Consider the following 13,790-nt stretch of genomic DNA (forward strand, 5'->3'; position numbering starts at 1 on the left):
GGAATGTCATGTTGCGGAGTAGATGGTCATTTTGCAAATAATAATAATAATCATAATAATAATAATAACAATAATAATAATTGTTATTTTCTTTAAATGCAATTAAATATTGGTTACATTGTTAATTTCCTTATAAAATAATAACAAGGAACTTGTTGGCGCATGTTATAAACCGGTGGAGAAGAAATTTATGAAAAAAAAGGTTTATGACACCTCGTGACTCAGATAAATCTTTAAACATATTTATTTATTGAAGATGATCTTTGAACCATGATAAAAAGTTATTATTTGCCAATAACTTAATACTTGTAAACGATACAATACAAATTTCTATTAATTTAATTATTATAAATTATACAAATTTTTAACTAACAATTACGTGATGAGGAATATCGCAATTTCATCTACACAAGAATGTCATGTTTAAACAGAATAAAAACAACGTATTTCACAGTAGCAATATTGGTATATTGCATCTATTATATTCATCAATATTCATTATGTTTTAGAAATATGATTTAAATATTTGTCTAAACCCCAAAAAATCATTTCAGAATCAATTAATTTACACATTAGAATTCTCTTTAAAAAAAAAATTTACACATTAGAAACACTATAGTCATACTACCTGGTAAAATACCAACTTTACATACAACTACTACTTGACATAAAACAATTCACAAATCAAAGTCAATGTTGCAAATATTTTTAAATGATAACTTCAAAAGTTTTGATACTTATATTAAGAACATCATTAACATAATAGTATAATTAACATGAAACCCAAAGTAAACTATAACCCACTAGCACTATATGGTTATGACTTATGAAAGATTCATAGAGGTGAAACAAGGAGTTGTCAATGTGTGTTGTGATGGTTGGTGACTATACAACCCACTTTTCATCATATTTTATAATTTTCCCCTTTATCTGTTCAACCACTTCACCCTTGTTTTGCTCTCATTTTACAAGTACTCATATAGTCATATCCATATGCTCCTAATCTGACTTTCTCATGTTTATGTGTAGATACTAACTTTTATTTACTTTCCCTTTTGAAGTCATATATGTGATACAGTTGCTCCCATTTGAATACACGATTGAGATTTCAATTCTAACACTTTCCAAAACAGAGAGTAAGAAAATTTATTAAAACCCAAGATAATGATTTTAACAACTGAAATCTCGAATGTTACAAGAATTATCCCTTGATCAAAACAATGTAGTTATAAGCACAAAAAAAAAAAATGAAGGTGTTGTGGTAGTGTGTGTAAGTGGTGTTTGTGTGTGTAACTGTGTATGGCTACTGTTCAAGCAGCATATTACATCAATTATGCAAAGAATTAATGAAATCTGTACACTCTTCAAATGATGTTACTACTGTTTTTTTAAATTCCTGAGAGCAAACCAAGTAGTGTCGTTGATTCATGATGCCATGGCTCTTCTTCCATTGTATCGGGAAGCATGTTGAGATCAAAAAACCCTCGAACAGGTTCATTCTCTTTCTCAATAAGATTCATACTTGTTTGTTGATTCAATTTAGCCTCTGCAATCATATGCGATCTCTTGTGACCTCCTAAAGCTTGCCCAGATGAGAAGATTTTCAAGCAAATTGGACATTCATGTGCTCCCAACACCACTGATTTCTTCAAAGAACGAACACCAAGATTGAAAGCTTTTGTCGTTTGATGATTATCAGATGGTTTTGAATCAAACCCATTGATTATATGCTCATGATTGAAAAAGGGTTTGTGTTCGATTGTGTTTTCACCTTCGGTTTTCGGATCTAGACTTCCCTTTAACTTCTTGTGACTTGCGTTATGCCCACCAAGTGCTTGATAAGAGTCGAAGCTTTTGTTACAAGTAATGCACTCAAACTTTCTCTTGCTTCCAAAAAACAACTCACATTCGTCGTTAAAATCATCGTTTCGGATCATAATTTTCTCAACTCCAGTAAAACCCACTTCAGATCTTCCAAGATAATCAACACCCACTTGTGTTTCTGCTAGTTTCTTGATCTTGAAACCCTTCCCAATTCGCTTTTTACCCTCAACTTTAGTCAACCCCACAAAAGCAGAGGAATTGCAATAATCAGATGATTCAAATTCATTGCCCCATTTTCCCTCATCTCTCGAAAGCATCATCAAACACATAGCAATCTCAGATTCTTGATCTTGCTCAATCTCAGATACAACACTCGTTGAAGCATGATTACTACTAATTTGATTGTTGTTATTATTATTATTATTATTAGCATTCATCGAGATTGATGATGAAGCTGTTGTAATGGTGGTTGTTGTAACAGTAGCAGTTGTAGCAGAAGTAACTTTATACCTTTTAATTTTTCCGTTTCTTGATTTTGATTTCTTCATACGACGATCTTTCACACCAGAATTCTCATTATCCAATTGACTAGTCCAAGAATCTTGATTCAATTTGTTGTTGTTTGCGACTTTTTCAGAGTGACATTTCATGTGCCCAAACAACGCCTTCCAAGATTGAAAACCTTTTCCACATTCTTTACAGAGCTTATCAAGAACCACCAAACAATTCTCCATTTCACTTGTATCTTTGACTTTTGGAGTCTTTTTTGGATCTTTCCTCAGCTCATAACCCAAATCATTCGAAGAACCATCGATTTCTACTACAGTATCGTTCTTGATTAATTTTCCGCCATTGTTGACAGATGAGAGCTTCTTCATCTGTTTCTGGTGTTGATGAAGATGATGATCGGGGGAGTTGATCACGTGAGACCTCATGTGACCTCCCAAGGATCTACCAGAAGGGAAGCTCTTGTCGCACAGCTTACACGAGTGTTTCATCAATTCTTGATTACTTTCTTGGATCAAATTCGACATTTTTGGTAAAAAGGACGAAATTCTGATCTAATTGAAGTCAAACAGAGAAGAATTCAAGATCAAAACTGAAAATTGAGAAACACCCAGATCAATAAACCAGATTAAAAGCTAAAATTCTGTAAGATCGAAGTGAAAAACAAAGAACCCATCTCGGATTTCACTCAAGAAAAATATCAAGATCTACTCATAGCAAGTAGCTTTAGTTAGTTGAGATTTGAAGTAAGAAAAAAGATTGACGATAGGCGATGATGGATGATAGATGATCGATGATGAAAGCAAAGAAAAGCTACTCTCTCTCCTTCTCTCTAAACTTTTTTGAGTGATTCTCTCTCTAGAAATATATAGAGACAGAAGAGAAGAGGTTTAGATGGAGAAACCCATGCATGGAAGCAAGGATAAAAAGAGATGGAAGCACGTGTACTCAACTGAGAATCCTACGCTAGTACAGATCCAACGGCTGAGATTGCTCCACATTTGATCATCTCTATGGCTATATATGGAAGCTAAGATCCTCTTCCTCAACTCTTGAAACCAACCAACTGCCCCTCAACTATTCTTTACTTTGAAAGCTTCTTCTACTTTCCGGCGGTTATTCTTTTCTACTTTCTTTCGCTCTCAATACCTCAATTTCCTACATCCAGAAAATGTACAAGTGGTAATGAACAGTATTCAAGTCTCTAAAGCATCATTGTTCTGGAAACAGGTGTGTTTTAGCTCTTTGAGATGTATAAATATAGAGAAAAATAGTAGTGGGTGTGGGTCCCAGAAACACCTCAAGTTTGCCGTCAGTATGATGAACTAATGGTGCCATTAGGTAATGACAAGTTGCACCTGTTTCAAAAAGTAAATTGTATTTATTGGGTGGCAAAATGAGGGGCGGTTTCGTCATTATAAAATGAGAAAAGGCCCACAGCCTCCAAGCAGTATGTATGTATGTATGTAAAGTAACGAAAGTACAAAGCCTGCAGAGTTTAAAACCTAAAAAGCTGAAAAAAATATAAAATACCGAAAATAGATTTTCTTCTTTTTTTCAAAAATAAATAAATAAATAAATGACAAAACTATAAAAAAAATCTCTATGGTATACATTTTTTTCAAAGTTTAGTTTAAACCTTGATTTTTTTTTGGCTTTGTGGTCCTTTTAAGTTAGTTTCGTTGCAGCTTTAATCTCTCAGTAAACTGAAGTGGCTATAATACCCTTGGGTATTTATTTTTCTAATTTTCTTTTATTTTTTTAAATCTAATACTTATGATTTATTTATTTAAACAATTAAAAAATAAAATAGGCTCTCTCTCTCTCTATTTTGAAAATGATTTCAGATCCATGAGTATGGGTGTTTCTTTTGTAAAACAAAACTAAAAAAAAATTGATTTCAGATCCATGAGTATGGGTGTTTCTTTTGTAAAACAAAACTAAAAAAAAATTGAAGTACGTATGTGTTTACTGTGTGTGTGTGTGTTTGAGAGAAAGAGAGGGAGAGAGAGAGAGAGAGAGAGAGAGAGAGAGAGAGTAAAATCTCATAATCAAGGTAAAATTGTCATTTTCAAAATCCAACCAAAAATCATAATTGTTTACAAAACATAGTTCCCACAAGTAATAATCATCAATCAGATTACCCCAAAATCAAATATCATCAACTCAGAGGGATGTGCATAATCACACATTTGCTTTCTCTCGATCATCTGAAGTACCTGAAACATAAAACTTAAACTATAAGTCAAAGCTTAGTGAGTTTCCCCCAAATACCACACAATAGAACATATACAAACAATACGTACTCGGTCCACAACCTCCCGGTTGGATTACCCGTGACCCACAACCTTCCAGTCGGATTGCCCTAGCTCACAACCTCACGGTTGGATTGCCCCCTTATGGCCCACAACCTCACGGTTGGATTGCCACCGGCCTACAACCTTTCGGTTGGCTTGTCCGGGTTTGTTGACTGGTAGCACAAAGCAGTACAGTCTCAACCCAACCATACTATGTCGACATGTAAAACAAATAAACACATAACAACAACCAAATAATCATGCATATCTTAACAGTTCACTACAGTATAACAACATTCTGAACTAGAATACACAATCTACTAGGCCGACATTGGTGCCTTCGACCCACAAGTACAGTGAGGAAAACTCACCTCGCAGTCTGAAAAGATAGCAGAGACGAATGATGCTCCAAAGCCAACTCTACAGGTCACATATACAACAAACAGTGGGCTAGACTCAAACTACAGTTCAAAATACCCAAAATGCCGCTAGGTCAAATTTGGTCAAACTCTAGGTCAAAGGTCAACGTCAATAAGTCAAAAATCAAGGGAATGTCAAGATGGCTGAGTATGCCCCGCGTACTCAGCTGTTATGTTGGGCGTAGTCGAAGACTAAGCGAACCATTGATGCTTCAGCCTAGTACACACAGTGTACCACTTGGTACGCCGGACGTACTGCGCCTGAACCCCTTTTCTCTTCAGATGTGCTTATTCCATTAAGAGCTCCCATCCAAACACAAATCAAGACTCAATACATTGTTCTAAGTCATAAAGTTTTCAACTTTATGACTTTCCATGGCTATACAAGGCCCAAAAGCTAAAACCCTAACTTGATAATCAATTAAGACATCACTACTCTTACATGGAAGGAAAAGAAGGACCAATATCACACTAACACCTAAAACGTCCAAAAGGACAACTCTTCTGGTTAGAGTAACCTACACTCATGAACACCAAGCTTAAGGGACAAAAAATGAACACAAAACAAAGGGTAACAAGATCTAAGCAAATAACTTATCAAGATCTTAACTTTATACCTCCAAAGGGTGCTTGAGGGTGAGATACTTCTTAATCTAGATGGTATTGAGCTTCCAAGTGTTGGGTTTTGAGCATAACATCATTCATACGGTGTACATGCAACCCTAATTGCTTTGGATCTAGGTTTTTCTAATTTAAACATACAACTATGAATACCAAAGAAATAACCCTATGACTAGCATATATATATCGAAAATCACATATGATTAGGGTTCGAATCTTTACCTCTCTTGTTATGTAGCAAAAACAAGTTTAATCCCTTTTGATCTTGACTTCTGAAAGCCTAGTGCCCCAAGTGTTGCACCTCTAATGGAGTCACAAATACCCAATGCAAGGAGGATGACTTAAGAGAGAAGGATTTTGGCCAGGGTTTCTTTCTTGAATGCATAGGCCGAAAATCCCCTTGTATGGGGTCCTATATATAGTTGTGGCTGCTAGGCTTTTCAGGTGGAAACCCTAATACCTAACTTAGGTAACAAGCAGCCCATTAACTCCTTCCTTAGAGCCCATGGACGAAATCTTATGGGCTTCCCCATAAATTCCGTCCACTCCACTCTATGGAGTCAATCAGCCCAATTATGCAACTATCAATGATTTGCATAACAGTCCCCCAATTATTTAATCAGTCTCTTTTGCCCACCAAATTAATTCCAAATTAATTTCTGATCAATACTAATTAAATAATATGATTTCCAAATAATATATTAATCTTGTAATATATTAACAAAACCATTTTGAGTACCAATTTATTATTCATATAATAAATTCTACTCTCTCTCCTCTTGTCATCCTATCAAGTTCCATGAGTGAAGGCAACCCAAAAGGACCATGCTCATAATCGGGTCAAGTACATACCAATAATAGTTATGGGCTTAGACACCTAATCCACCACCAAGGTGTATCCACTTCCTTTTTCTTCCTTTAAGAACACCAAAAACACACTCTAAGGCTCAAGGATGCGCACAAGAATGGATTAAGGTTTGCAAGGTACGAAATGGGATTGGAGTATGATGAGGGAAGGAGTCTTGGGTAGTTAATGATGCTTAAATAGTGCTCAAACCCTAAAAAATAGGGTTTGCACTTTGCAACGTACGCCCATCGTACACACAAAGTGGCGCATTTCCACTTATGGAGCCATGGGACCATTCTTGCAATTAAATTTCATACGTAGGGTTAAAAATATAAATTACCTGAATCATGAACGTTACAATTCTCCCCCACTTGAATCGGACTTCGTCCTCAAAGTCCAGTGCTGGGAATAATTCAGGGTAGTGCTCTCGCATCTTAGCCTCGGGTTCCTAAGTCCATTCGAAACTCTTCTGATGATGCCACTGGACCTTGACCAAAGATACCACCTTGTTGCGCAACGCCTTCATCTTCCTATCCAAGATTGCCACTGGTCTCTCGGCATAGCTTATTCGATCATCAACATGTATATCATCCAAAGGAACCACTGTTGAATCATCAACTACACACTTCCATATCTGAGAGACGTGAAAGGTGTTGTGAATCTGACTGATCTCCTCAGGCAGATCCAATCAATAGGCTACCTTGCCAACCCTAAAAATCCATCGAAACAACCCAATATAGAGGGGGCCCAACTTGCCCCTCTTCCAGAAGCGTATCACACCCTTCCAGGGCGATACCTTCAGTAATACCATATCGCCGATCTGGAACCCTAATTCGTATCGATGTCTGTCAGCATAGCTCTTCTATCGACACTGAGCCACCTGCAACCTCTGTCTATTCATTGTTGTTGTACCTTCCAACTAAAAACAAAGGTGACTCCTAACACGAGTTTCAGCTAAATAATCGTTGTAGTGTAGCACGAACAACGTCAGCATATTCCATAACTCCCGGTAACCACTTCGAAATCTAGGCATCTTATAAAGAAAATTCAAGAGACCACTCGTAAATCCACAGCTGCCAACAAACTACCCAATAATTTGAGAATACTCATTTGCAACGATTATCTTTCTCTGCCTAACTGTAAGAACCAAATTCATGCAAGGACTACGCAATGGAGAACTCTCAAAACTACAACCATAAACCAACTCCATCAATATACTTTCCGCAAATGGGAACCCATCAGTTCTAAACTTCAGAAACTGTGCCCTAACTCTGATGATCATCTATTTGTCGTACCTACCCCTAGTCCCTGACTAGAAACACCACCAAAGCATAAGAAAAGAATATTCAAAACATATTGATCGCAAATTTTGGCGAATCTCAAATCTGGAAATTATGCCTAAAACCTTAAATACACACTTGACTTCCTAACAATCATCACCAACCCACGAGCATAATGATGGTCCACCCCAAGAATTTCACGTTGCATCGAAATCCCTTAACATCTTAGGTGTACCTCCACCAGACAAATCACTCGAGACATTCACAACAAACTTCGTGACTCGAGGTTCTTTAACAAATACCCAACATTGGTAAGCAAACTCCTAATAAATAGCCTGCAAGCAATGAGGTTCATAATGCAAACACTACATACAAGACTTATGACACACAACTGTTACTCCAACCCTTTAAATGCCCACATGATCCAAACCAACTGGTCACTGAGTCTCTCGACTCCCATAATGCACTGACACCCAAACATGCCAAGAAAACTAATGATTCGAGACCTAAGGGTCTCAATCAAATGACTACTAGGTCCCACCCATATGATTCATACAACCACTGGTTTACGATAAATCGTGACACCTTATAACCACTAAAATGATAAGCTCACGGTACCATGCAGATCTTGCCGAATCTCGATCTTGGCCATGAAGATTCCCGACCAGTTTCTGGTGAGCCTATGGACATACGACCATCATCCCACCGAACTGCAGGAATCCAAACAACGTCTCGCTTAATACTTACCAAAATCACAGGAGCCATATCATACTATAATAAGCAGTCCTTCCACATTCTTGCAAGCATTCCTGGTGCGACCTAACTCATCCCATAGGATGTTACAACCAAGCTGTAGACTTACCATACTTCCACTACCGTATGTCACCTATTGAACGTTACGGTTACCCCCACGGTCTCACTGCACTTCCACAACTGCCATGGTCCCTGCCCATGGTTTGCCAACGATCTACAAGAATACCTAATCGAAAATCAGTATGAGTCGGATCCCCGACCGAGAATAACCTAAATCCTTAATCTCTGATTCCCTGATTATGATAAAAAAAAAACCAACTATTCCCTTTCCCTTAGATACGAATTTCCATTTTAATCTGCATTTGAAATATATACCGATATTTCCAAGATATTCTCCCCCACTTGGAATCAGGCCCTCTAACTACTTCAAGACTTTTACTATACATTCACAATCCATAACGTCCAGACCCTAAGCCTTCCAACTTGATCACCATCCATATCAAAAAACATCCCAACCATAAAACCTTCTCAAAGAAATTTTCCAGATTAATAACCGAACCGATCCTACAATTGCTCAACTGATTGAACCAAGCTTTTGAATGCCATCATAACCGAGGTCCGACTGACTCTTTTCCAACCCTACCAGTGCGACCCCGCCAAAAAGGGGTTCCGCATAGATCCGAGGTCCTTCCAGAAAATTGGTCAACGTTACTCCGACACCTTATTCGTGGTTCCAAAAAAAGTACCCGTGTAAAAGTGTATCCATTATACCCTTAAGTAGATTGATAACTCAACAATAGATCTACCCCTTACTAATGATAGTGATTTATTCAATGATCCAACCCAACCTTTAATTGATATTCAACCTGAGCACAACACACTCCTACTAACTCTATCTTGTTGTCCCAGAAGGAACAACTAGCTACAACCAAATCTTGTCTAAGAGCTTTCGATGCAAGGACGACGTGCACAACTCCGAGAGTAGAAATCTGACAACAACTGACCATGCACCTACTTCGGATCATTCTCTCAATCCTCTCCATCATAAAAGATCTCAATAGTCTCGAACACCATAATCCAATGAACTTACACTGCAAATTCCTTCAGCACATCATGCAGAAACTATCAAAATCAATCTGGCTAGTGATCCTTCAAGCAGAACACTCAATCCTCCCCCGCTTAGGGCTTGCCCCCTCATTGGCCGACGTCTTCCACGTCGAAGCCTAAAATTGTTTCTTCCAGATACTTTCTACACACAGCTCGTGGTATGCAAAATGGCATATGATAATTCTTGAATAATAACCAACAATTGCAAGGAAATCCCAAACCCTAGATGGAGATGCCAGAAGCTTTCCCAACATTACCGCTTCAAACCCTTCACGGAAAATCCTATTACTTTATGATTTATGAAGCTCCCTGAAGGCCGAAACCCTGACCCACTAAAACGTATAGATGCTAACATGATAATTCTAACAAGCTAACTATACGAATAACTATCCATTCAAGATTAAACCGAGGATCAAAATTTCATACCTATGATTTCCTACATTTCAATCTTGACCTCCTGCCGGACTATGGGTATGTGGGCTTGCACTCCCTCCGATACCAATACATAACAATTAGGTTTGAGATGTCCCGACTGGTGACAGTGGAAACACATCCGATCCTTCTTGCAGTCATGAACAACATGCCCTTTCTCTCCATACTTGTAACAATTGAACTTGTGACAAGCAAACCCGTGGGTTCCACCATACTTCCCACAGCTATCAAATCCCCATTGACTTCCAGTACCCAGGTTAGTAGCCTAACTCTTCGTCCATCATTAAATGAGCCCTCTTTCTCTTTTTGAATCGTGTGCCCACATCAAGATCTCCCCCAGTAGTCACCACATCAGTCCGTCTTACAATCTGCAAGGCTACACTTCACTCCTTGAACTTGGGAATTAGCCTGTCAGTGATTTGATCCACGATGCTAGGTAACTCTTCCTACAGTATTTGTTAAACCTCAGTAGCAATCACCCCGCGTATCTGATCATCAGTCAACCCAGGCCTATCCTGACCAGCAGCTCCAGAACCAGTTCCTCTCGGGAACACCATACTAAAAATAAACAAAAATATATCAGAAAAGCCACAATTTATACAAATCTCAACCATCACATAAAGTCTAAACCCTCGGGGTTTGTGACTTCCTTGCTACGCTTACGGGTCGTATGCTTTCAGTAGTACAGGCCCATACTAACTTCCACACCTACCCATATTTGTCTCAATGGATCATCACAAACTACACGAAAACAATCCCATCAACTAGGATACGCGTACATCCTATCCCCACTCTCTCTAGAGTGGCTAAAAATTCCTTAGCTAGACTGCTACACACACTCACCCATAATGATACACCCAACACCCGCTAAATAGCGCACCATGAGTACTATACACTCCCTAGGCTATCCCAGGATCCTCCCCTCACCCTGCCATTAGCTGCCGATAGACCCCCATTGGTGCCAGTTAACTACTTAATGAATACAATCACATGGAACATAAGTTAAATAATCTTAGATTAAAAGATTCAACCCCACAATAGTTGGACTCAGACAAGAGTTGCGCAATAGGACCAAATCATTCACTCTAAGATTATTTAACCCATGCAGCATGTGACTTAACGTGTTTAATTAGTAGTTAATTCACACCTGAAAGAGTCCTACAAACAACAAGCAAGCAGCATTCGAGCAAAAACTATAGGAGTAAGGCATCATAATTCAGGAAATTCTATCAAGCAATTCCTGAAGATCCCCACCCTACAACTAGCATGCAGTTCTATCATAAGCAAATAACAACGTGGGAGTATCTTGGGGTATACTTTCTTGCTCTGGTTAATCGTACACATTTCATCCTTCTTTGGTTACCCTTGAAAACCATTATTTGCAAACAATTTTGAAAATTATTTTGAAAACTTTTACAGATCCTTAGTTTGAGTCTGGATTCGCATGAATGCTCATCCAATTCTCTCAAAGTAGGGATCTAATACCAACTTGTAACATCCCATAATCAAGGTAAAATTTTCATTTTCAAAATCCAACCAAAAATCATAATTGTTTACAAAACATAGTTCCCACAAGTAATAACCACGAATTAGAGTATCCTAAAATCAAATATCATCAAATCAAAAGGATGTGAATGATCATGCCTTTGCTTTCTCCTGATCATTTGAAGTAACTGAAACATAAAACTTAAACTGTAAGCCAAAGCTTTGTGGGTTTCCCCTAAATACCACACAACATAATATATACAAATAATACGTATTGGGTCCATAACCTCCCGGTTAGATTATCCATGGCCCACAACCTAGCAGTTGGATTGGCTCGGCCCACAACCTCACGGTTGGATTGCTACCATCCTACAACCTTTCGAGTGGCTTGCCGGTGTTTGTTGATTGGTAGCAAAAAGCAGTACAATATCAACCCAACCACACTGTGTCGACATGTAAAAAAAATAAACAAATAACAGCAACCAGATAATCATGCAGATCTTAACAATTCACTACAATATAATAACATTCCGAAATAGAATACACAATCTACTGGGATGGCATTGGTACATTCGACCCACAAGTACAGTGGGGAAAAATCATCTCACACTCTGAAAAGAAATCAGAGATGAATGTTGCTCCAAATCCAACTCTATAGGTCACCTGTACAACAAACAGTGAACTAGACTCAAACTACAGTTCAAAATATCCAAAATGCCCCTAGGTCAAACTTGGTCAAACTCCGAGTCAAAGGTCAAGGTCAAAAAGTCAAAACCCAAGGGAAGGTCAAGCTGGCTGAGTACGCCCCACATAATCAGCTGTTACGGTGGGTGTAGTCGAAGACTAAGCGGACCTTTGACGATTTAGCCCAGTATGCGTAGCGTACCACTTGCTACGCCCAACGTACTGCGCCTGAACCCCTTTTCTATTCAAACGTGCTTAATCCATTAAGACCTCCCATCCAAACACAAATCTAGACTCAACACATTGTTATAAGTCATAAAGTTTCCACCTTTATGACTTTTGATGGCTAGACAAGGCCCAAAAGCTAAAACCCAAATTTGATAATCCATTAAGACATCACAACTCTTGCAAGGAAGGAAAAGAAGGACCAATATGACATATTTATGATCCCTAACACCTAAAAACGTCTAAAAGGACAACTCTTCTAGTTAGAGTAACCCAAACTCATGCCCACCAAGCTTATGGGACCAAAAAGGAACACAAAACCAAGGGTAACAAGATCTAAGCAAATAACTTATCAAGATCTGAACTTTATACCTCTAACGGGTGCTTAAGGGTGATATGCTTCTGGATCAAGATGGTCTTAAGCTTCCAAGGTGTATCCACTTCCTACTTCCTCCTTTAAGAACACCAAAATCACACTCTAAGGCATAATGATGCTCACAAGAATGGATTAGGGTTTGCAAGGTACGATATGGGATTGGAGGGTGATGAGGGAAGGAGTTTTGGGGAGTTAATGATTCTTAAATAGTGCTTAAAACATAAAATTTAGGGTTTGCACTTTGCCACGTACGCCCAACGTACCAAAACGTACGTTGAGCATACGCACACATTGGCGCGTTTCTACTTATGGGCCCATGGGACCATTCTTGCAATTAAATTTCATACTTAGGGTCAAAAATAGAAATTACCTGAATCATGAACGTTACACATAGATAGCGAGAGAGAGGGAGAGAGAGAGAGAGAGAGAGGGGCATAGAGAGAGAGTGGTCCCCTTCTATTGTTTTAATTATTAAAATATTAAAATAGATATTAAAAAGTATAAAAATAAAAATAAAAGGGTATAATAGTCATTTTAATTTTCGGAGGGACCATTTTCATGTACAAACTAGGCCAAAATGACCATGAAACCAAAACAATTCGAGGTTTGGACTAAACCTCAGAAAAAATGCATACCACAGAGACCATTTTTGCAGTTTTGTCAAAAACAAAACATATTTTTGCTTTGAAAATGTTATCATCTTCTAGTATATATTTTGTGGAATAAAGTAGAGCCACAAGTGATGAAAAGATTCATCAAACCCACAAGTGGTGGGGTTTGTTTGCAGGTGTAAATTGTAACTACTTATACATTTGAAGAGAATTTTGTAGATTAACATGTTAAGTTAGCCTAAATTAGTTTTATTGGTGTTGTACCATCTTGATGGTTTTCACATGTTTTCATGATTATAATGGCCATCTAAGCTCCACATAC

The 13,790-nt window shown here is 38.1% G+C and overlaps 1 protein-coding gene across 1 annotated transcript; it reads right to left on the bottom strand.

Moving 5' to 3' along the window:
- Positions 1–1,190: 1,190 nt before the first annotated feature.
- On the bottom strand, positions 1,191–3,350 carry LOC145108238 (uncharacterized). The gene has a single exon (XM_079045255.1). The coding sequence runs from the start codon at positions 2,856–2,858 to the stop codon at positions 1,389–1,391; it is 1,470 nt and encodes a 489-aa protein (XP_078901381.1). The 5' UTR covers positions 2,859–3,350; the 3' UTR covers positions 1,191–1,388.
- Between the last annotated feature and the right edge of the window lie 10,440 nt (positions 3,351–13,790).

The sequence above is a fragment of the Lactuca virosa genome, chromosome 4, assembly GCF_052849685.1.
Source record: "Lactuca virosa cultivar CGN04683 chromosome 4, Lactuca_virosa_CGN04683_v6, whole genome shotgun sequence".
In the NCBI taxonomy this organism is placed as follows: Eukaryota; Viridiplantae; Streptophyta; class Magnoliopsida; order Asterales; family Asteraceae; genus Lactuca; species Lactuca virosa.

Excerpts from the sequence above, each read along its gene's own strand:
- LOC145108238 (XM_079045255.1), bottom strand. The coding sequence starts at position 2,858 with ATGTCGAATTTGATCCAAGAAAGTAATCAAGAATTGATGAAACACTCG.